Here is a 23,795-nt window from a genome sequence, read left to right as displayed (position 1 = left end):
GCTCTTTCCCCTGCACTCTATGGTGGTCAGACGCTCTGTACGCAGCAGTGCGCTCTATGGTTGTCTCATCCGGGCTCCCTGCGCTCGCACACATGTGAGTAGAGTAGTCACTGACCTGTGGACTATGTATTGAACAGCTGAGATCACTATCACATGTATATGGCAGCTATACACTGCTAGTGCTCAGGTACAATGTAAACCAGTGTGCCCAGCTCTGAGGTTGTCAAAGTGATAATGGGAATCAGATTTGTAACAGCTGGAAAGCAAACTGCTGTGCTCCATCTCCTTCTTACACATTGGGACGCCTGTTTGTGACTTCTTTACAATTTGGCTATTTATCCTCTGTAATAAACCTGATGATCACAGATATTTTCTATGTGACATGTTGCCTTATGGATATAGCTAATCCAGTTTAGATTATACTGTAGGTAGAGATAAGGAGACATCTAAGAGGTTACACGGCTGGGATCTGAGTTATCTCTGAACCCGACTGCTTATGGCAGGTGTAGTTATATCTTTGTATGAAACAGGCTCAGATTCTAAGGGCCTTATTCCACTGGACGATTATCGTTCAGATTATGGTTAAATCGTTCGAATCTAAACGATAATCGTTCGGTTGAATTGCAGTTAGCGATTAACGACCGAACGAGAAATCGTTGATCGCTTTATAAGACCTGGACCTATTTTTATCGTTGCTCGTTCGCAAATTGTTCTCATTGAATAAGACGTTGCTCGGTCGTTCGCAATAGATACGAACGCAATAGCGAAGAAAAAATTATCGCAATTACGATCATAAGTAACGACTATCGTTCCATGGAAATGAGTGAACGTCCTCAGGTCTTTCTCAATATCGGTCGTTAGAGATCGTTAATCATTAACGATTATGCAAATGATAATCGTCCAGTGGAATAGGGCCTGCGTTCACACAGTGCAGGGGAGCCCCGGGTTTCTGTCAAATAACCACTCGGTCGTATTTAACAGCAGCTAGTGCTTTTCTAATCGCACATTCTTAAAGTGAATGTACCATCAGGCCCGAGCTGACGCGCTGGAGGCGGGACAACCCACCCCCAGTGGGAGGAAACCCCCACCCCTCTATGACACAGCTCCTTTAGAATGAATGTAGTCGTATCATAGAGGGGCGGGGGGTTCCTCTCACTGGGGGTGGGTTCTCCCGCCTCCAGTGCTTCAGCTCGGGCCTGATGGTACATTCCCTTTAAAGGGATTGTCCAGGATTACTAGAAGCACAACTACTTTCTTGCAACAAAGCACCACCCCTGTCCTCAGGTTGTGTGTGGTATTACAATTCAGCTCCAATCACTTCAATGGAATGGAGCTGCAAAACTGCTGAAACTGAGGACAGGAAAGGTGTTGTTTCTAGTAGAAAGTGGTAATGTTTTAAAGCCTGGACAATCCCTTAAATACAATGGAGTCAAATGTCACTTATTCTGACATATTGAGAATGTGCACTCAAAAAAATTATATGATTTACATTGTGAACTGTGGTGTGTCCTTCTAGAATAGGGTGCACATCGCCATATTTTTTGTTGCATGATGCAGTTTCTCCTATTAAAGAGGTACTCTGGGCTGGGGTAATTTATAGTGTACGGCCGGGAGGGGGTGGATATAGAAGCCGCCGGTCACTTACCTCCCAGGTTTCAGCCATTTAGCGGGCGAGGCAGGACTCCGCTACGACCGCTGAATGGCTGAGCTGCCTTGAGACGTCACTTCTCAATCCGCAGCTCAGACCAGGCAGCGGCAGCCGGACGGGAGAACGGGGCGGCGCGATCCATGACCTAGCACTGGAACCGGGGAGGTGAGTAACCGGCGGCTTCTATATCCACCCCCTCCCTGGCCATACACTGAAAATGACTGAAAGTACCCTTTTAAAGGGGTTATCCAGCGCTACAAAAACATGGCCACTTTTCCCCCTACTGTTGTCTCCAGTTCAGGTGCGGTTTGCAATTAAGCTCCATTTACTTCAATGGAACTGAGTTTCAAAACCCCACCCAATCTGGAGACAACAGTAGGGGGAAAGTGGCCATGGTTTTGTAGCACTGGATAACCCCTTTAAGTAGTGTTTTGTTGATCGGTAGTGTAGTCTACTACTGGCTCATTCTCCTGATTGGTCGCAGTCATCACACTCATACCCAAATTGGTCAAAACTTATCACATGTCCTTCTGACATAAAGCAAGGAGAAGTCAAACAGCATCCAAGTTCAGTCAGAGATAATTCAATTTATTGCAAATCCATGAGCAGACAATTGACATTTTGACCTGAGAGGGTCTTTATGAAGCATGCGTGATAAAGACCCTCTGAGGTTGAAACGTTGCTCGTCTGCTCATGGATTTGCAATAAACTGAAGATCTCAGACTGAACTTGGATGCTGTTGGACTCCTCCTTGCTTTATGTTACTTGGTTGGTTCTCAGGATAACCTACACTCCAGCGTGTATCTCTTATGCTCCACTGCCAGTCTCTGAACCTTGTTCCTCAGTGCTGTTGGATCACAGACTTTTGTTATGTCTCTCTGACATTTTTTTTTTTTTTTTTTAATAACGACAAAGAAAATTTAATTGTACTGAGCAAGAACAGTCATTATAGTAACTGATGCCATGTCCGGTTACTTTGAGTATTGGGGTACCTTCACATGGGACAAAAATGCTGCAGATTCTTCACAGTGGAAAATCCGTTGCACTTCTGCTGGTAAATCTGCACCAAAGGATGTTTAAGGTTCGCTTATTTCTAGTCAAAAGTTGTGATCGGTGTGTTTTTCTCTGTTGAGACCCCGACATTACATAGAGCCAGGAGAAGTGATTGGCTTCACCTCCCAACTCACAATCTTTTTCTCACAGGTTTAATACACTTACAGTGGGAACCTCCTACAGACAGTTCCCAATAAAAAAAACTGCAACATGAGATTTTGCTGTAGATTCTTAGATATTGCTTAATCCACAATTCCTAGCATTTATTGTGGATTTTGCCCTCCCTATAGAAGCCATTGGAGGGGGGGGGGGGGATAAATCTGCAGCATCTGCAACAATTGATATTCTGTGAATTAAAAATTTTCACTGCAGGTCAATTCCTATGTATTTTTTTTTCTGCACAATGTGAATAAGATTTCTTAAAATCTCACCTGCCTCCGTAGTATGCAACTGTCTTCCACATATTAGTAATAATAATAATATTAATTATTATTATACTTCTTGCTTTTCAGCTTTCCACACATGGCAGCAAATTACACTACAGGAAAAGAGAAGGAAGGGCTGGAAAAGGGAGAGACGCAAGCTAATGGGTGAGCTACACAAGCATCATGTCAATATGAAATGCTGTCTTTCCACACTTCGTAACTGACCTATTGTAAACTACTGTTTGGACAGTAAGGTCTACTTAGACTACAATGCAACTACTCCTCCTGCTGCAGAAGTGGTGGAAGCTGTCACCGAGGCCCTGCAGAAGGCTTGGGGGAATCCCAGCAGCAGTTACAGTGCAGGTAAGGTTTTTATAGGTGACGGCGACCATAATGACAAAGTGAACACCAGGGAATAATGCAGCATGTTTATTACGGCAAATACATTTAAATTCTGGTGCACTAATAAGTAACTGGCTAATAATGATCTTTTTGTCCAAACTTTTGGTGCAAATTTTTAAGGTTACACTGTCCTAGTATTAGTAAAAAGAAATTCGTCCTGATATGTTAAAGGGGTTATCCAAGATTCAGCTTTTTTTCCAGAAACTGCACCATCCAATGTGTGTGGTATTGCAGCTCAGTGAATATGTGGAGCATTTTTTAGAAGCGCCAACTATGTTCTTCTAATCCTAGATAAACCCTTTTCAAGGTGTTGTCCAGAACTATGAAAATATTTTTAAGGGCTTGGGCTGGCTTAAAAAAAGAAAGCAATCCTTACCCACTCTTCTGAAGATGTCCATTCCCTGTTTAGCGCTTTTTGACACTCATTCGTTCATTGGTAGCGAAAGTGATCCATTTTAGCCAGTGATTGGGAATAACCTGTGTAAAGATGTCTGCAGAAATCGAGCATCATTAAAACAGCAGGAATAGGGGATATGCTAATTTAATTTAACTATAACTAGCTTGTGGCCCTAACAACAAATCATAGGAAAAAATTATGCAATGATTGGGCCAAGGCAGCCAACATTTGAGTCTGTCATGTTTGCTGATCTGGGTGTTGTTTAGCGCTGTCTATATACTCTATGGTTATTGCCCTGGGTCCTCCATTGGCCTTGACTTATTTCAGAAAACATCTTATAAGGAATGTTGGTCGGCATGCCAGTTGTCACTTTGGCTTTGGAGTTTACTCACAGATACTTTTCATCTGTTTTCTTTAATTGAGCTCTGTCATTTCAAAACAACTTTGCTCTATTAATAGCCAGTGTGATGCATAAGGTATTTGTAAATCAACTCTATAACTGAAAATGACTACAAAGAGAGCTCTAAAGCCTTGGCCATTAAAGTAACACTGTCACCCCCTTTTTGCATTATAACTTCTCTACACAGGTGTAAAGGGTTTTCATACCTTATTTTATATCGTAAGTCATGGTGCTTGTTCCAGAAAAAAGTGATCTTTTATCATCTGCAGACTGTGTTACCTGGGCGGGGCTTCACAGCCGAAGCGCCACGTAGCCCCACCCACACCGCCACCATAGGCCCCGCCCCGTGATGTAATTGCATACCAACGGCTGTTAAGGGGGGCGGGGCCTATGTGCGCAATGACATCGCGGGGCAGCCCGTGAAGCCCGGCCCAGGTAACTCAGTCCGCAGATGATAAAAGATCACTTTTTACTGGAACAAGTACCATGACAGATAATAAAAAATAAGCAGCAAAATGATGAGTCCAGCTCCCGGCAAGGTGGGATGATATGCGCTTTATTGAAACCACCGTACACACATAATGGCATGCCCCCTACAGAGAAGCCTACGCGTTTCAGCTTCTAGACCGCTTCTCTGTTGGGGGCATGCCATTATGTGTGTACGGTGACGGAAGGTTTCAATAAAGCGCATATCATCCCACCTTGCCGGGAGCTGGACTCATCATTTTGCTGCATCTACTATGAACACCTGTTGGAGTGCGAGCCCTTGCTGGGAAGCTCAGTGGAGGGGGTAAGCTGGTTTTCTTCCTTTGTACCACAATAAAAAATACAATAAAAAATAAGGTATGAAAACTGCAAAATTTACCCTTTACACCTGAACAGAGAAGTCAAAATGTAAAAAGGGGGTGACAGTGTCACTTTAAGATTTCTTGCTTCTCTGCAAGGAGAATTTTTGTCTCTAGTAACAGCTAGATCAGGACATAACACAAGAAGTAATAGCCGGGCTTATTATGCACAGGAAAGCATCTGAGAGAACCAGTTACTGCGTAATTCATTATACTGCATATTATGCTGCATTTTTGACATTGTTAAATCCCTTGTTTTTTAACATGTATTGATGATTTTGTTTTAATAAAGTGGATTATTTTATGGATATTTATGCTCATAATTTTTAGTGTACAGTATATCATCCAGTAGCACAGTACAGATTGTTCATTACGGTGCACTTTTTGTGGCACTGTGTTATGACATAGCAGGGAGGGATATGTGCTATGATTGGCTATGTGTACTTCAGGCTTACAGCTTAGCCCTGGCCCCACCCCTAAAAGGGAGAAAGCGAGAAATATTTGTTCACCCTGGAGAGAATTCTAAGGGGTTCACCTTGTCACCACACTAAAGAGTTAAAGGGAACCAATCAGCCTGTTTTGGTTGATATGGTTTCCTGAATCGCTGGATAAAGCTGCTACTCGGCTTGCGGGACGTAGTGTCGCTCGGAGGGGATGATTGACAGGCAGAGAGGCCAGTAATGGACCTCTCTACCTGTCAATCATCCCCTCCAAGTGTGCTGACAGGCAGAGATCGGTGACTAGACATGTCGGGGAGCTGCCCAGATGACTACCTCCCCGCCTCTGCCTCTCACACGGCCGGGCTATTAAACTGTTTTTTTCCATGATAAAGCTGCTGCTGCTGCAGCCGTGGACACTGTGTCCCGCAGGCTGAGCGGCAGCTTTATACAGCGATGCAGGGAACCATATCAGCCAAAACGGGCTGATTGGTTCCCTTTAATCATACGGGTTTATAAAAATCATTGGTAACCACAGGTGTAGTTTAATTGAATTACATGAAAGAGAGAAGAGCAAAGTTAATCATGTGAAAGAATAAAATAAAGCAGAAAATCATGAATATAGATGAAGCAAGCATCATTGCCTTTCAGTCCGTTCCGTGCTGTTCTTTTTATCTGTAACGCTAATGCATTGTTAATGCGGGCCATAGGCCTTGTGTTTAGGCCTATCACATTAACATGGCTCGTCATCTACAGTAACATTTGCTACATGTGTAGTCCACCAAGTGGAGGTGTTTAAAGTTTAAAAAGTAATTCTGTTAAAGTAGTTAGTGATTGTCTACAGCTTTGGTACACATGTACAGCATTGTAAATGCTTCCAGTTAGCTGACTGCTGCTTCCATTTATTGCTGCAGGGATAAAGAACTTTTCATTATGGGAATAACCAAATAAGTAATGTGTGTGTGTGTGTATTTTTTACTATGCTGATGAAGCATGCCCCCCCCCCCCCCCCCCATCTCACAGATCTGTGAATGTGTGTTTTGGTATCTAGCACCAAGACATTAGTAACATCCTTTAAAGTGGTATTTCCATCTCAGCTTAATGTTTCCTACCATACAATAGGGGATAACAAGCTGGTCGCTGGGGGTCTGACTGCTAGGACCCCCACTTGTCCCAATAACACAATGAATGGAGTACTCGCCATACCTGCATGCCCACCACAGCCACGCTCTCCATTTGTCCTCTAAGGGGCTGCCAGACTTTTTCAGCACATCCCTACAGATGCTCTCTCATCTACCTTGAAGTTTTTGTCATGTTCTTTAACAATTTTTGCAGTGTGGCTGGGTACATTATCCTCCTAAAAGAAGCCACTTCCATAAAAAAAAAACGAAAAAAAACTTTTGGCATGAAAGTTGTTCATAGTATGTACAATGTTTAGGTTTGGCTGCATGTGGCCACCGCAAAGTGGGAACACGGCCTTGATGTTATGACTGATGTGTGTCTTTTTTTGCAGGATGCAAGGCCAAACAACTAATAGACACAGCGCGGGCGAACATGGCCAGGATGATAGGAGGAATGCCAGAAGACATCATCTTTACTTCTGGAGGCACTGAAGTGAGTCTATTGGCCGTTCAGTAAAAAGGACCAGAAAGAAGAATATATTCTATTGTAAAATCAACCCGGGCGATCACAAGTCCAGATGTGGGACTAAAAAATTAAAAAAAAAGCTATATAAAATGCTCAGATGAAAAAAAAAAAAAGTACAGCCCTTTTCCCTTAGAAAATGCTTTATTATGGGGAAAAAGTCCACATAATTATATACAACTATAACATTGTGGTTTTATCCGTCTTAGTAAAAAGCAGAGTTTTTTTGTTCATCCCTCTCCTAAAAAGGGAAAAAAATTGCAGTGCACCCCAAAATGGTACCAATAAAAACTACAAATTGTCCTGCTCAAATAGGCCCCCTGATGTTTTGTTAACTTATAATTTACTGATAACACATTAATAAGAAAATTCTGTGAATTTTTTTGTTAAATACAAAAAAACGTTTTTTTTTCCTCCCACATAAGCAAAACCTCATATAGCTACAGGAGGAAGTATAGAGATGTGGTTATTGTGTTTTTTAGTGGTGAAACCATGTAAAAAAAAAAAAATCATATACCTCCAACAGAGGTCTATGACAGATTCTATACAGTGGCATCCATTACCTATAAGCTTTCATGTTATAATAATAATTATAAAAATAGTTCATACCTTTTTTTTTTTACCAGAAGGACACGTAATGTGTACAGGACCTAATGTAAACTTTTCTCTTTCAGGCCAACAACATGGTATTGTTTTCGGCTGTGGAGTACTTCAATGTTGGCATCAAGAAAGAAGAAAGCAGCCCCCTGAAGAATGCATTACCACATATTATTACCTCTAATGTGGAGCACGACTCTATAGCTCTGCCTCTTAAACACCTGCAAACAGCACATAGAGCTGGTAAGCCTTCTCGTGTTTATCAGTCTAAGGGTGTCTTCACACCTAGCGACTCGCATCGTAAATTACGCTGCAAGTCGGGTAGGTCCTGGCAGATCACTTTCACTACATACACGCAGTGGTCTGAACGACCGCTACGTGTATGTAATGCTGCCGCCCGGCTCCCTCTCCGCTTCCACTCTGTATACATTACCTGTCCTCGCTGCACGGGGTCCCGGCGTACAGCTCTCCCGCCCGGCCAATCAATGTGATGCCCAGCCGCAGCCACTGTTTGGCCGGGCGGAAGAGCAGTACGCCGGGACCCGTGCAGCGAGGAGAGGTAATGTATACATAGTGTGAGCGGAGCAGGAGCCGGGTGGGAGCTGAAGGGGTTAAGGGGCCGGCAGAATTACATACACGCAGCGGTCGTTCAGACAGCTGCGTGTATGTAGTGAAAGTGATCTGCAAGGACCTGACAGACTCGCAGCGTAATTTACGCTGCGAGTCGCTAGGTGTGAAGGCTCCCTAAGAGGACCTGGATTGCTCATTCTTAAAATTACGTAATGTGTATATTCTGCGCCAACAGGAATAGAAACCATTTGCCCTTAGTAAATATCTTGGCATTTGCTATATTATGTTACTGTTGATGTAGTTCTATGGTATCAGAATCATAGCTGTGCACTTTGGTTTATGTTACCTTGTTACTTTTTATATCTTATTATACATTTACAATTTATATTTTATTTCATCCAGAGGTCACCTTTGTTCCAGTGTCCACTACCACAGGGCGTGTGGAGGTTGATGACGTTGTCGCAGCTCTTCGTCCAAATACTTGTCTAGTTTCAATCATGTTGGCAAATAATGAGACAGGGGTCATCATGGTGAGTGGGCATATACAGGACTACAGGCATCAGCCAAAGATATAAAGAAAATATTGTATCAGTCTATTTTTAACACCTGTGCTCGTATTATTTCTTGTAAAGCAGCACACCAGGCATTTATTTTTGTTGATTTAATTAGTGAATGTACCACAAGATTAACCCCTTCAAGACAGAGCCCTTTGATGCCTGTATGTCCGGGTCAAATTAATGCAATGTTCCTCCCCGCCTTCTAAGAGCCATAGCACTTTTATTTTTCCACCTACAGGGCTGGTTGGGGTGTAATTTTTTGCGCCATGATCTCTAGTTTTTATTAATATCATATTGTTGTAACAGAAACATTTTCATTGCTCTTTATTAATTTTTTTGTGATTATATAATTTAATAAAATCAGCAATCCTGGTGCGTTTTTTTTTTTTTTTTTTTTTCCGTTCACCGTGCGGGAACAATAATGTTATAGATCGGACAATTCCGCATGCTACGATATGTAATATATTTATTTTTATTTTTATAATGGGCAAAGGGGTATATTAAACTTTCTCGTGCGTCTTATTGGGGGACACAGACACCATGGGTATAGGCTGCTGCCACTAGGAGGCTGCCACTAAGAAAAAACAGGCTATACGCGCCCACTGGCACTGAGCTAATCCAGTTTAGCTTAGTGTCAGTAGGAGGCAGACGCAGGTCTGGTTACTCCAGACCAGTTTCTGCTTGATTTTTCTTTTATATTTTTGTTATTACTATTTGCTTTTCTCTTCCTACAGGTTGGGGCACGGTGGGTCACTAAAGACTCACCCTGATCCCCCCTTTATGCAACCAGGGCACAGAACCTAAATGGAAAGGGGCTGTTTACCCTAGGTTGCCACCGGCCGGACCCAGCGCCCAGGACACAGACTAGCCCTGCTGTCTGTTGCTCCTTCATGCGGATCTGCTCCGCCAGCCCCTGCCTGCCCAGCCTCCCAAAGTTGAGCGCGGCAGCGCGGCACAGTACTGGCAGAAGATCTAAAGGCATCGGGGTAAGTTAGTCTCCCCTCTCTCTCTCTCCCTGGGTTCGTCACCTCTGTGGTCCCTAGGCCCCCTCCCATGGCCTATTCCGGGCGACTTTCCTGGCTGGGCTCTCTGCAGCAGAGGGCTCGGTTCCCCCCTCTGCAGTGTCCTCAGCCCGCCTTCTTACCCTCTCAGCGTTCCCGCGCCCCTCCTCGCGCCCTTTTCTGTGCAGCAGACTTGGTTGCCCCCTCCGGAGTTCCGCATCCGGGGGAACCGGAATGTTGGTTTCTCCTGTTCCAGGGGCCCCCCTTTTCCTATGGACCGCGCACGACCCGCAACTTCCGGTCCGCGGCCCGCGACTTCCAGTGGGCGGCCTCGGATCTGCGCGGGCCAGCGGCTGATGTCACTCCGCACGCTGTGTGATCCCTTGCGGACCCTCCAGCACAGCATCCTCCTCACAGCGCCAGAGGCATCAGCAGTGGGACTACAACTCCCATCCTCTCTCCTCCTGCGGACTCCTCCTGTTCTCTGCAGCCGCCCTGTGCCGGTCCGGACCGCTGCCTTTCTCTTCTACCTGGTTTCCTCTGATTCGTTGGTAAGCTCCCTTGTCTGGGACTATCTATGCTGTTTTTTCCCTGTTGCCTTTGTTTCTGCTTCTCAGACTACTGTGTGTCTTCTGTTACTCTGCAGGCTCGGTTGCTTCACAGTCTACTGGGTGCCTGCTTGTATTGCTTGGTTGTGACACCTTCCTCCTCCAGCAGCTGCCTGCCCTGAAGGAGCACACAAGTTAAAAAAATTTTCATTATATGTTATATGTAGATTTCAATTGCCCTCTCATTTTCTTCATTATGTCTGACTCAAGATCTGATTCCACACGCCGTCAGCAACCTCCTCTTTCCTCTATTACCTACTATTTCTGTATGTCTTGTAACACTAAATCTGCTTCTGGTCACTCTCAGCCTCTCTGCGCTGCTTGTTCCTTGCAGTCCAGTTCGTCTCTGTCCCCTGCTCAGGACCCCCCTCCAGAGTCAGAGGAGTCTGCCCCGGCCTGGGCACGTTTCCTCTGCCAGTCAGTGTCACAGATGGCTCAGTTCTCTCAGTCTGTGGCAGCCGCTCTTGATGGCCTGTCCGCTTCTTCTGTGCCTGCCCACTCTCACCCGGCGGGCTCTAGTATCCGCCCCGACAGGAGCCGCTCCTGCAAGCGCCTTCGTCGTGCCTCTTCACGCTCTTCCTCTGGCTCCCCTGGAACCAGTTTGGCTCCTATTCATGTCTCTCCGAACAGGCGGTCCCGTTCGCCTGGAGATCCGTCGGGCTCGGAGTTGACTTCCAACTCTGACGCGGAAGATGCTTCCCCCATGGCTTCCACGGTGGACAGCCTTGTGGCCGCGGTCCAAGATACCTTCCAGTTGAAGGATTCTCCGGACCTCGCCTTCTGATGAGGTCTTTTTTCATAAAAGCGCTCACCGTGTCCGTAGCACTTTCCCCAGTCACAAGGAATTTGATGACTTGTTCTCCAAATTCTGGAAGACCCCAGACAAGCGTTTTTCAAAACCCAAACACTTGTCGGTTCTTTATCCTTTCCCTGAAGACCTCGTGTCTCGCTGGTCAGGTCCGCCTTCGGTGGATCCCCCGATTTCTTGCTTGACCAAGGTCACTACTCTTCCGCTGGACAATGCGTCCACTGACAGTCTTTAGCTAGGTCAGCTTTCGAGGCCTCCGGCTCCTCTCTCCTTCCCACACTCTCTTCCACTTGGGTGTCTAAGTCCATTTCGGTGTGGGCTAAACAATTGAGGGACGGTCTTATTTCTGGCTCATCAGCCGAGGACCTGGCTGACCTCGCCCAACAAATTCAGGACGCGGCTCAGTACCTCTGCTCGGCTTCTCTGGACGCTGCAGCCTGCTCGGCCTTTGCATCAGCCAATATTGTAGCCATCCGCCAGTCCCTGTGGCTTCGTGAATGGTGGGCTGACAACGCTTCCAAACGGTCTCTCACCAGTCTCCCTTTTGCTGGTTCCCGTCTCTTCGGGAAACGGCTGGATGACATCATTTCTGACGCCACGGGGGGGGAAGAGTACCAATCTTCCCCAGCAGCGCCCTAAACGTCAGGATTTTTGTCGCAGACCAGGCTCCTTTCGTTCCTTTCCGTCGCTTCCGCCGGCTCGCTCCGGGAAATCCGCGGTCCCTCAGAACAAGAGGTCTGGATTCTCCAAGAACCGTTCTTCCTGGCAGGCGCGACCCGCCGCCTCCCGCGCCTCCTTTAAGCCGGGCACCTCCAAGCCCGCCTCTTCTTGAAGGTTTTCCGCCACCCGGCTCTCCCCAGGTAGGCGGCCGCCTTCTGTTGTTTCAGGAGGTTTGGCTCTCTCACGTTCAGGATGCTTGGGTGCGAGAAGTAATCTCACAAGGTTACAAGATCGAGTTTGTTTCCATCCCTCGCAATCGTTTTTTCCTCTCTCGTCCCCCCAGGTCCCCTGCCCTGGCGGCCGTTTTTTCCCAGGCCATCCTTTCACTTCTCTCAAAGGGAGTGATTGTCCCCGTTCCTCCTCTTCAACGTTTTCACGGGTTCTATTCGAATCTTTTCGTGGTCCCAAAAAAGGACGGTTCGGTACGGCCGATTTTGGACCTCAAACGTCTAAATCGTCATGTCCGACTGTCTCATTTTCGGATGGAGTCCTTGCGCTCTGTGATCGCATCCCTGGATATTCAGGACGCGTATCTTCATGTGCCGATTTTTCCCTGCAATCAGCGTTTCCTGCGCTTTGCAGTAGGGGCAGAGCTCTATCAGTTCGTGGCTCTCCCGTTCGGCCTGGCTTCGGCTCCTCGGGTGTTCACGAAGACCATGGCAGCGGTCATGGCTCTGCTTCGGGCTCGAGGAATCTCAGTAACCCCTTACTTGGACGACATACTCGTCAAAGCCCCGTCCGAGGACCAGAACTTAGAGAGCCTCCAAATCACCCTAGACACGCTCTCACGTTTCGGTTGGCTGCTCAACCACCCAAAGTCCTCCCTAATCCCTTCCCAGTCCATTGTTTTTCTGGGAATGCGCTTGGATTCACAGCAGGCCCGCGTTTTCCTTCCGGAAGACAAATTGCAGTCCCTTCAGTCCGACATCAGAGCTCTTTGCGGTCACCGCCCAGTTTCCATACGTTCCTGTATGAGGGTGCTGGGGAAGATGGTGGCGTCTATGGAGGCAATACCTTTTGCCCAGTTTCATTCACGTCCTCTGCAGCTCTTCCTGCTGTCTCGGTGGGACAGGTCGCTCCCCTCCCTGAATCAGCGGGTGAACCTGCCAGCTCGCCTTCGTCGAGATCTTCAGTGGTGGCTGCGGTCTCCGAGCCTCTCCCTGGGTCGCTCCTTTCTGCCCATTCATTGGTAGATTGTAACCACCGATGCCAGCCTGCAGGGCTGGGTAGGAGTTTGGAACGATCTGACTGTTCAGATCATGGTCACCCAGAGAAGCTTGCCTTCCCATCAACATCCTCAAGCTGCGGGCGATTCGTCTCTCCCTTCTGCACTGGCAGTCAGAACTCCACTGTCTCCCCGTTCAGGTACAGACAGACAATGCCACCGCTGTGGCATATGTGAATCATCAAGACGGGACCCGCAGCAAGGCCGCCATGATGGAAGTGGCGCTGATCCTCTCCTGGGCGGAGAAAACCGTGCTTGCCTTATCCGCTATTCACATTTCGGGAGTGGACAATTGGATGGCCGTCTACCTGAGTCGTGCACGAGTGGATCCAGGGGAATGGGCCCTGCATCCCGAGGTGTTCTCCCAGATCTGTCGCAGGTGGGGGACACCGGATGTGGATCTGATGGCGTCTCGCTTCAACCACAGACTGCCGAGGTTCGTCTGCCGGACGCGGGACCCTCTGGCTCTGGCCTCGGACGCCTTGGTGATTCCCTGGCATCAGTTCAGCCTCCCTTACATTTTTCCTCCTCTCTCGCTCCTGCCACGGGTGGTGAGGAAGATCAGGTCGGAAGGAGTTCCGGTAATCCTCGTGGCCCCGGACTGGCCGCGGCGCGCCTGGTACACGGATCTCGTGAACCTCGCCGCCGACGTTCCCTGGCGTCTCCCAGACCGGCCACATCTGCTAACTCAAGGACCGCTCTGCCACCCGCGTTTAGCCACGCTACGTTTGACGGCGTGGCTATTGAAACCTGGATTCTGAAATCACGCGGTTTCTCGGATGCGGTCGTCAGGACCATGATTAGGGCCCGGAAGCCGGCTTCGGCAAAGATTTATTATCGTTGTTGGAGGGCCTTCCTCCGTCATTGTGAAGCCTGTTCTGCACCACCACTTTCTTTCTTTCTCGCGCGACTCCTTGCCTTCCTCCAAGCAGGCCTGGACTCCGGCTTATCCCTGAGCTCTCTTAAGGGCCAGGTCTCCGCTCTTTGTTTTTTTTTCCAAAGGCCCTTGGCGTCAGTTCCCCAAGTCGGGACTTTTCTCCAGGGGGTGGCGCATGTCGCGCCTCCTTATCGACATCCAGTTCCTCCGTGGGATCTGAACCTTGTCCTGGATGCTCTGCAGACTCCACCGTTTGAGCCCCTCCGGGATGTGCCTTTGGCCATCCTTTCGTTTAAGGTGGTTTTCCTGGTGGCGGTCACGTCTATCAGGCATATTTCGGAGTTGGCAGCTCTTTCGTGCCATCCTCCCCTGCTGGTCTTGCACCAGGACAAGGCTGTCCTTAGGCCCGTGGCTTCCTTCCAGCCCAAGGTGGTTTCCCCCTTCCACCTCAACGAAGAGATTGTTCTTCCTTCTTTCTGCCCGGCCCCCTCTCATCCGCGGGAGCGCACTCTACACAATCTGCATGTGGTTCGCGCCCTGCGCATCTATCTCTCCAGGACAAAGTCTCTCCGGAACTCGGACTCCCTCTTTGTCATCCCTGAGGGTCCTCGGAAGGGGTCAGCGGCGTCTAAGGCGACCCTTGCCCGCTGGGTCCGCTCCGCCATCGCTCAGGCTTACCGGAGTAAGGGTAAGTCTCCCCCGTTCCGGATTGCGGCTCACTCGACTCGTTCGGTTGGGGCTTCCTGGGCTATCCGTCATGGGGCCTCAGCTCTTCAAATCTGCAAGGCCGCTACATGGTCCTCGCTGCACACCTTTTCGAGGTTCTACCGTGTGGACACCTTTGCATCGGCTGATGCGAGTCTGGGCCGCAAGGTCTTGCAGGCGGCAGTAGCTTCTTCCTCTTCTTAGCTCCACTCTGTTTCTTCCCACCCAAAGGACTGCTTTTGGACGTCCCATGGTGTCTGTGTCCCCCAATAAGACGCATGAGAAAGGAGGAGTTTTTACTCACCGTAAACTCTTTCTCGTAGTCTTCATTGGGGGACACAGCACCCACCCTCTGTCTGTTTAATAGTTGCCTGTTGGCCTGTGTTTTCAGATTTTGAGTGTGGACTGTTTTTTTCTGTTTATTCGGCTCCTCCTACTGCTTTTTCACTACTGAATTAGCTCAGTGCCAGTGGGCGGGTATAGCCCACTTTGTTTTTTCTTAGTGTCAGCCTCCTAGTGGCAGCAGCCTGTACCCATGGTGTCTGTGTCCCCCAATGAAGACTACGAGAAAGAGAGTTTTCGGTGAGTAAAAACTCCTCCTTTTATTGGGGGTGGGGTTATAAGGTTTTTTTTTATATATTTTTAAAAACCTTTTTATTCCACTTTTTTTTAATACTTTTATTCACAGTAAAATATGCAATCATTAGATTGCATGTACTGGTCTATGCTATGCCATAGCATAGCATAGATCAGTGTTATCTGCGATCTATGTATAGAGCCTGCTTGAGAGCAGACTCTACACATAGATCGCAGATCCGACATGACTGAGGTAAGAAGCTTAGCTGCAGGGGTTCCGATCACTTGATGCTTGATCTGTCACTGAGTATCTTAAACGCCAGGATTGCTGTAGATCGCGGCGTTTAAGGGGTTAATGAGACTCAGCTGCTGGATCGCAGCTGACTCTCATTACCTCCAGGCCCTGGACATTGATGTGAGGGAGATCGCTCTCTCTGCAGCGCCCCTGCTCACATCAGAAAGCCCTCGTCAGTGTAGGAACGTATATATACATTCCTACTGCACAGGGTATGTGCAGTAGGAACGTATATATACATGTTACTGACGCGAAGGGGGTTAAATAAAGATCTCCTTACCATCTAATTGGCACAGATAGATTCTAGCAGTACCATACTGCTGCCCGATTCCCGAGCAATATAAGGCATAGGTAGCGCTGTAGCACTGATGAAACGGTGTGGAAATCTTTATTCAGTTAATCTTGTGGTAAGTTCATTTTCAATGTCTGCACTGACACTTCTTTTACTAGAGTGGCTTTATTCCACCAATATGATGCCATTGCAGTCCTGCTGCTCCCTCTAATGGTGCAATTTTCACCTCGACTACTGTGGTCTACAGAGCATTCACTGTGGCAATCAGTCATAGTGCCGGTCACATGGGCAACAGCGGGACCAAATCGGCATAATATTGGGAAAATTAGGCTGTCCCATAAGATAACTGTGTGCACTCAGTATCTCTGGTAATTACATGTTTCATGATGCCTTGTCTAGACATAACATAGGGAGTTAGACAGATGACACCTTTTAGAAATTCTAAGTTTATAGACCATTGCAAATTGTGAGCACGACGCATAAAGACCTACTCCAGGCATCCTGTCTCCACTGCTTCCTGCGTCCAGTGACGCTTAATTCCATTTTCCAGCTTTAACAAAGTTTCCTTAAGATTTATTATATTCTTGGCTCTAACTTTATAAATTGAATAATTCTTTTGGTCTTTATAAATGCTCCATATTTTCTCTACATATGTAATTTTTTATTCTTGTGTATTTCTGTGTAACTGTTAGCTGACTCTTCCTTACAGCCTATTGGTGAACTATCGCAGCACTTGGCCCCCATTTCTAAACAGAGAGAAGCCCAGGGTCTCCCATCCATTCTCTTACACACAGATGCCGCACAAGCTCTGGGGAAGATCACTGTGGATGTTCAAGAGTTGGGAGTCGACTATTTGACCGTTGTAGGACACAAGGTAGTTAGAAGTTGCCATACTCTGTAACAAATAGCAGACTTATAGCCCCTTGGAGTATACACCGAGGAGTGCTGCTGTATTGCTATTATATGAAAACTGCATTTCTGTTTGGACATATAAATGGGGTATCCATAATTTAAAAAAAATTAAATGCTGCAGTCGTCTGACCAGAATAGTGTCCTTTTTTCTGTTTCCCTTATACATTTGTTATTGTCATACGTTATATGCAGTCTATTATGTTTTATGCAGTTTTACGGGCCACGTATTGGGGCTTTGTATGTGAATGAAATTGGACACAAAACTCCTTTACTACCAATGTTATATGGAGGAGGACAGGAGCGTAATTACAGGCCAGGGTAAGCAATGCTTTACCTTTACTTGGAAATATATGTAATTGCAGCAGCTGAGCTCTATTCAGGATTTTATTGTTTTTTGCAGACAAAATAGTGTAATCTTATGCTATAAGGCTTGGTGGGATCCCTTGTGTTTCAATCCACCACATAGCAGACAGAAATAAAATCTTTGATGCAAATGTAAACTGTCTGAAAGGCAGAAAGCTAAAGAGAAAGATCAACAGCTTGTAATGTCTGGCCACCTAAATGTAGGAATTACCATGTATTTATTATTGCTTAGAGAATATCGTAACACGGATCCATAGTTAGATACTATTGTAAATCTAGATGATACTTTATGGATTATTGCTGATTTGTAAAGATGTTGCCATTTTTACAGGACAGAGAATACACCTATGATCGCAGGACTTGGGAAGGTGCGTATAGCCTATCTGTCACATTTTATTGCATGTGCCCTACAATAAAACTGTCATAGGAAATACATTTTTGATTGGTGGGAATCCAGCCGCTAGAACTGACTCAGATCTTGTGGGGATCATGTGTTTTTTGTTTTTTTTTTATCTGTAAGCTAATCACTTATTGTGCCAACTTTCCCACTAATATAAATGCTGTGCTCCATCAAGCATGGATGTTTATTTAGATAGGGAGACAAGCCGGTGCTAGATACTTCTGATAACAGCCTATGTCCTGGCACTATAAAGCAGTGGACATTTTGAGATTTAGTTGTATAGTTTTTCCTGTTGGAAGGACATATACACCTTCTGTCATCAGTGACATTAAAGTTTATAAAAAGTAAACTGTAGTGAGGTTTGAGACATTCACAAATCTCTGTATTCAATGCATAGGATGCCTTTTTTTGTAACTTGTTTTTTGGGGCTCAGTTTATATAAACCCGGCCTAAAGTGTCACTGTTTGAAAAAGCTTTTAATATGTCCTAGAGACATGACAAAAGTTTTGATCGGTCTGACTCTTGAGTGTTCAGCGTGGTCCTCTCAGCTCCGTGTCACTTGTTAGTCTATGGAGCCTGATTCTTTCATTGACACAGCGGGGAGCGCACCACCCTGCGGCACAGTCCTCTCCTGTCTCGCTCTCACAATTGGTACAGGTGTGAACACTCCCACCTGGACCAGTCAAAACTTTTGACATGTCTCTATGAGATGTGAAAAGTTCTTTCAAATGACAGTGACACTTTAAGTTTTTTCATGACTTTGATTTCTTAATTGACTTTGTCTCTATGAATTGAAGCAATGTCTTGTTCACCTTGCAGGCTGCTGAGTTAGTCAGCTTACATTGTGCCGCCTATGAGAATCACATGAGAAGTGTTCGGGACTATATGGAGGAAAGGTTACAAGTAAGCAGGTTTTCCAGAGCATGGCTAATGTTAAAATAATTTTATCATATGGTTGTACAGAAATTATATATACACATATATATGTAATCTATTTTGAGTCCCTAATGAAGGAAAGAAAAGTAAAAAAAAATGAGAGTTTCAAGAAAACAATTTATTCTCTGTAAAATTTGGAGAAACTTCCTATTCATTTATTATTGGGTCAGGCTGTGTGTCAGATGTCTGATAGCAAAGTGACGCTAAACTGGTAGCAGAACAATATGTGTAATAATATTAATCTAGTAGCTTTGTAACTGGCAATGACAGTGCTATGTTCCTATAGTAATGCTAGAATGGGATATGACCTTTTGATGTATTCCTGTATTGTAGACTGCGTTTGGCAATAAGATCCGGTTTAACTCTCACTTTTCCGGCACGGAGCGTCTCCCGAATACCTGTAACGTGTCACTGCTTAAACCTGCTGTCCTTGGTGAGCATTTTTTTTTAGTCCTGTTCATGTTTTGATCGATGACCATTAGGTGCATTGCTTTATTTATTTATTTTTTACATTACCCTATCAAAGTTAGTGTGGTGATCCCGGTGTCGTGGTCCTGTTTTTAAAACTCCACCTGGTTCCTGCACTCAGCTCTGTTCTTTTTTCCTTGCACCGGCCTGGCCCTATGCACTGGGGGTGGGCACGGTGCCCCCCAGTGTGACGATATCCCCTCCCTTCTGTGATGCAGCTCCATTAGAATGAATGGACTTGCGTCACAGAGCAGAGGGGATATCGTCACACTGGGGGACACCAGGGCCAGGCCGGTGCGTGGATAAAGAACAGCACCAAGTGTGGCAACCAGGCAGAGTTTTAGAAAAAGGACCACGCCACTGGGATCTCCGTGCTGATCAGGTAATGTAAAAAAAAAAAAAAGCGGTGTTTCTGATAGTATGTTTACTTTAACCCCTTACCACAACTATATGCAATAGCATGTCAAGGTTATAAAGTTAAAGCACCTTGATGTACTATTATGGCCACTACCACTGCATGCACATTACCACTGTGCTTATGTAGATGCTAGAAGAAGCGTGGAACACAGCCATTCATGTCCACACCTGCTGTGATCAGAAAAAAACTATGGTTTCGGCAGTGCAACCGGGACTTCAGTAATTGTGAAGAGAGTCTAGGATGAAAGGTGGTTGTTAAATGCTTGTTAAAGAAGCATTATGACAGAGAATAATATGTAGGCTGTTTGGGTATGCTTTGTGTACAGTATACTTTAGTTGAAGTACCATTTATGGGTTGTCTGTCATCGTGGTTGAGCCTGTATTCTTCATTATGATGTCACCCACCTTTTCCATGATGAAGTCCAGAAGGTGATGGATCAGTGACATGTGACTTCTCACCTAGCTCACACCATAGGGTGTCAGATGAGTAGCAGATTCAGCCATTCTCCATGTGTCAGCTCAGACAAGCAGGAGATGGGGAGATCAGTGGAATCTGCACACAGAAGAGAAAAACAGCCAGAGGTTTATAACTCTGCAGCTACTCATTTTCTGGACTCTTCTACTATACCCCTGTAACCCTGGTCTCTTAGATGAAGAGGGACTCTGAGGGACAGGGGGTAGGTATAGGTTTTTACTTTTAGGGCCCCAGCTCCATATCATTTTAAAACCCCAGAATACCCTTTTAAACAACCAGTGGTATGCTTGAACAGGTGGTTGTTTACAGGCATCATATACTGATATAAATAAGTCTACTAGTATACTGTTAGTAGAAAGCAGAGTGAAAAGTTAAAAGGGTTGAGCAGCTAAGATCTCAGTATTCTCAGATATGCTTTTATGTCTTTTTATAAACAATTTTACTTTAACCTTTGTTCTTCATTGCAGGCCGTGAGTGGCTTTCACACTGTGAGTACCTTCTGGCAAGTGTTGGAGCAGCATGTCACTCAGACAGAGGGGACAGGTAGAAAATATAATATACAAAGATTCAATCTTTCATGTTTTGATAGCGGTCTGTATGTCCTATGGAATGTACACCCCGCTGTCAGTTTTCTAAAGTTCTTTACTATAGTGTACAGATATTGTTCAGTGTATATATAGTATTGGGGCTGTGTCCTATAGATCCCTAGCAATGAGTGGGAAAAGCTAATGGCCATTGTTTCTCAGAACTCTCTACCACTTAGAAAGATTTTTAAAAAATTGTATTATTGATGTAATATATATATCCGTATTTATCAATCAGCATGGGGCAAAATGTGTCTAATTTTCCATAGCAGTCCCAGCTCAGCTTTCATTGCTTATATTGCTCTAGTACATTGAGTGCTGTGATTGGTTGCTATTATTGTTTCATGTAGATTGGTAAATCTAGGTTGCAATATGGTACACGAACGCTCATATTAACAAACCACAGTCTTGCACCAGGAAATCAGGCTGTTGTCCGATGAATTTTATATATATATATATATATATATATATATATATATATATATATATATATTTATTATGATTATATACAGAGAATTTTTAAGAGTACCTTTTTAGTAAAGAAAAAAAAAAAAGCTGTCAGAGAGACATGTTAAAGGTTTTTATCGGTCAGAATCTGAGTGTTTAGACCCTGACTGATTAGTAGGTCGCTGCTGTGTGCTCCTCTCCCTTTCTCTGTGTCTGGGACCTAGACAAACCCCATAGAATTGCAAAAAAGATGTGTCGCTGTTAGAGATTAGCGAACCCCTTGCATGCTTGGGTTTGTCCGAACCTGAACACTTGCACCGGTGGCTGAAAAATTTGGATGCAGCCCAAGGGAGTCCTGGAAAAGATGGATAGAGCCTATGGCTGTTTCCATGTTTTCCAACCACAGGGCTGCATCCAACTTGTTCAGCCACAGATAATCAAATGCAGAACCTTCAGGTTCGGACAAACCCAAGCGCCCTCAAAGTTTGCTTATTTCTAGTCACAATATAATAATGATAATAATAATAATAATAATAATAAAACATTTATTTGTATAGCGCCAACAGATTCCGCAGCCCTTTTTTTCTATGCATACAGTACAGAGGTACATAATACACAGTTAAATAATTAGAATAAATAAAAATAACATAAAAATACAAAGTATAAACGAGACCTGCTCGTTGGAGCTTACAGACTACAACTTGGGTTGACACCAGGCATAAGTGCTTCATTTTTCCATGGTCCAGCCATTGTACATAGTTAGAAATACAGGATGAGCCAGCAACAACGCCAATGTCTGATTGCAAGTAAACATATAGAGTGCAGGAACCGTCAGAGATAGAGCGAGGGAAACAACAGAAGGGGGAAACAAGTTTAGGGAACGTTATAAGCGAGCCTGAAGAGATCTCCAGACATCTCCATACAAATTAGACAGCATCCCAAGTTCCAAAGGATACTATGGAAAACAGCAGTTGCCTAATCTTGCATACATTTGGTAGGGCAGCAGGAAGTAGAGAAATGTAAGACAGTGAGTTTGTTATCTTTTTAAGTGCTTACCTTTCTATATGTGTGTAAAATGAAATACTTCTCCCACAGCCCCTCACACGTGCTGCTGAGTAGCGGCGTGCCCCCTGATGCTGCACGCGGTGCCATTCGCTTGAGTGTGGGCCGAGACACTACTAAAGAAGATGTAGATTTGATTGTTAAAGATCTTGAACAAGCTGCACGAAGGCTGGAAAGTAAAGACACTAAGAAGACAGAACCGACAAACTGATAGAATGTTTGTGTACATGACCAGAGTGAGATTATGTGATGCTATGGAAAGACTAAAGGTGTATTCCCACCACCTTACTTGACAAATCTAAACATAAACCATCTATTAGAGGCATAAGTACCCATCCTGGCTACTAAGCTCTTCACTAGCTGAAATCTGCAGTGGTTCTGCTGTGATAACATATACCAGGCCGTCCTTCTCCTCTAATCAATCATTCTGAATAGCAGCACTGGGGTGTAAAAGGCATCCTTACTGACTGTAGTTATGTTCCCAGGACAGCTGCATAGGATGTCTATTCTATTCACCTCTGCTGCTGGGGAGAAAGGTGGCCAGGCTAATACAGGTGTATGTGTGGCCATGGCAGTGGGGCCACAGGAATGGCTTAAAAGAAATGCTACATAAACAATAAAGGGGGCGTGGGATACAACTCAGAAACAAAAATAAGGGCGATTCCTAACAAAACTGTGCAAAAAGGATAACTTAAAGGAGAAGTCCAGCGAAATTTTTTATTACTGTATTGTATTGCCCTCCAAAAGTTATACAAATTACCCAATATACACTTATTACGGGAAATGCTTATAAAGTGCTTTTTCCCTGCACTTACTACTGCATCAAGGCTTCACTTCTTGAATAAAATGGTGATGTCACTACCCGACTCCCAGAGCTGTGCGGGCTGTGGCTGCTGGAGAGAATGATGGCAGGGGGACACTGAGGGACACTGAGGGACACAGGGCACTGGAGGGACACTGAGCATCCCTCTGCCATCATCCTCTCCAGCAGCCACAGCCCGCACAGCTCTGGGAGTTGGGTTTTGACCAACCATGTTATCCAGGAAGTGACATCACCATGTTATCCAGGAAGTGACATCACCATGTTATCCAGGAAGTGAAGCCTTGAAGCAGTAGTAAGTGCAGGAAAAAAAGCACTTTATAAACATTTCTCGTAATAAGTGTATATTGGTGATTTGTATAACTTTTGGGGGGAAAATACAATACTTTAATAAAAAATTTCGCCGAACTTCTTCCTTAAGACAGGATCTTAACAATAAATTGTAATCTCTCCCTCTCACCCCAGTAGAGAGGACTGCTAGATTGTTGTTATTATTATATTATTTTGTTAATATTTTTTTAATCAGCGTTGCGGCATTTAATTTTTGACACTTAGAAGTCGACCTTTGGTAAATCAGTGCAATAATGAAGCTAATATTTATTGAGTGGAATGGGTCATAAAGAGCTATTCCAGCCTTTAACATTTATGACCTATCCTTTGGATAAGTCATAAATGTTAGGTGTGTTATGGGACCACTAGTTTATCACTCTATCAACTGGTACCAGAGATTTGTAAGTCTTCTAGTACTTATCAGCTGCAGTATGCTGTGCAGGAAGTTTTTTCTTTGCGATCTGGAGAGCAGGAGAGGATTTTTATAGGGATTTACTGC

The 23,795-nt window shown here is 45.2% G+C and overlaps 1 protein-coding gene across 1 annotated transcript; it reads left to right on the top strand.

Annotated features, from left to right (window-relative positions):
• The first annotated feature begins 3 nt into the window (after positions 1-3).
• SCLY (selenocysteine lyase) lies at positions 4-22,881 on the top strand. The gene is made up of 13 exons (XM_069975512.1): positions 4-94; positions 3,214-3,291; positions 3,377-3,489; positions 7,121-7,221; positions 7,926-8,091; positions 8,821-8,948; positions 16,792-16,956; positions 17,206-17,312; positions 17,689-17,725; positions 18,577-18,660; positions 19,027-19,126; positions 20,521-20,596; positions 22,180-22,881. Exons 1-13 carry the CDS (start codon positions 57-59, stop codon positions 22,355-22,357), a joined length of 1,371 nt encoding a protein of 456 aa, XP_069831613.1. The 5' UTR covers positions 4-56; the 3' UTR covers positions 22,358-22,881.
• Positions 22,882-23,795: the final 914 nt, after the last annotated feature.

This window comes from Dendropsophus ebraccatus, chromosome 6 (genome assembly GCF_027789765.1).
Source record: "Dendropsophus ebraccatus isolate aDenEbr1 chromosome 6, aDenEbr1.pat, whole genome shotgun sequence".
Classification (NCBI taxonomy): Eukaryota; Metazoa; Chordata; class Amphibia; order Anura; family Hylidae; genus Dendropsophus; species Dendropsophus ebraccatus.
Note: the sequence above shows the minus strand (reverse complement) of the source record. Positions and strands in the feature narration are given on the sequence as shown.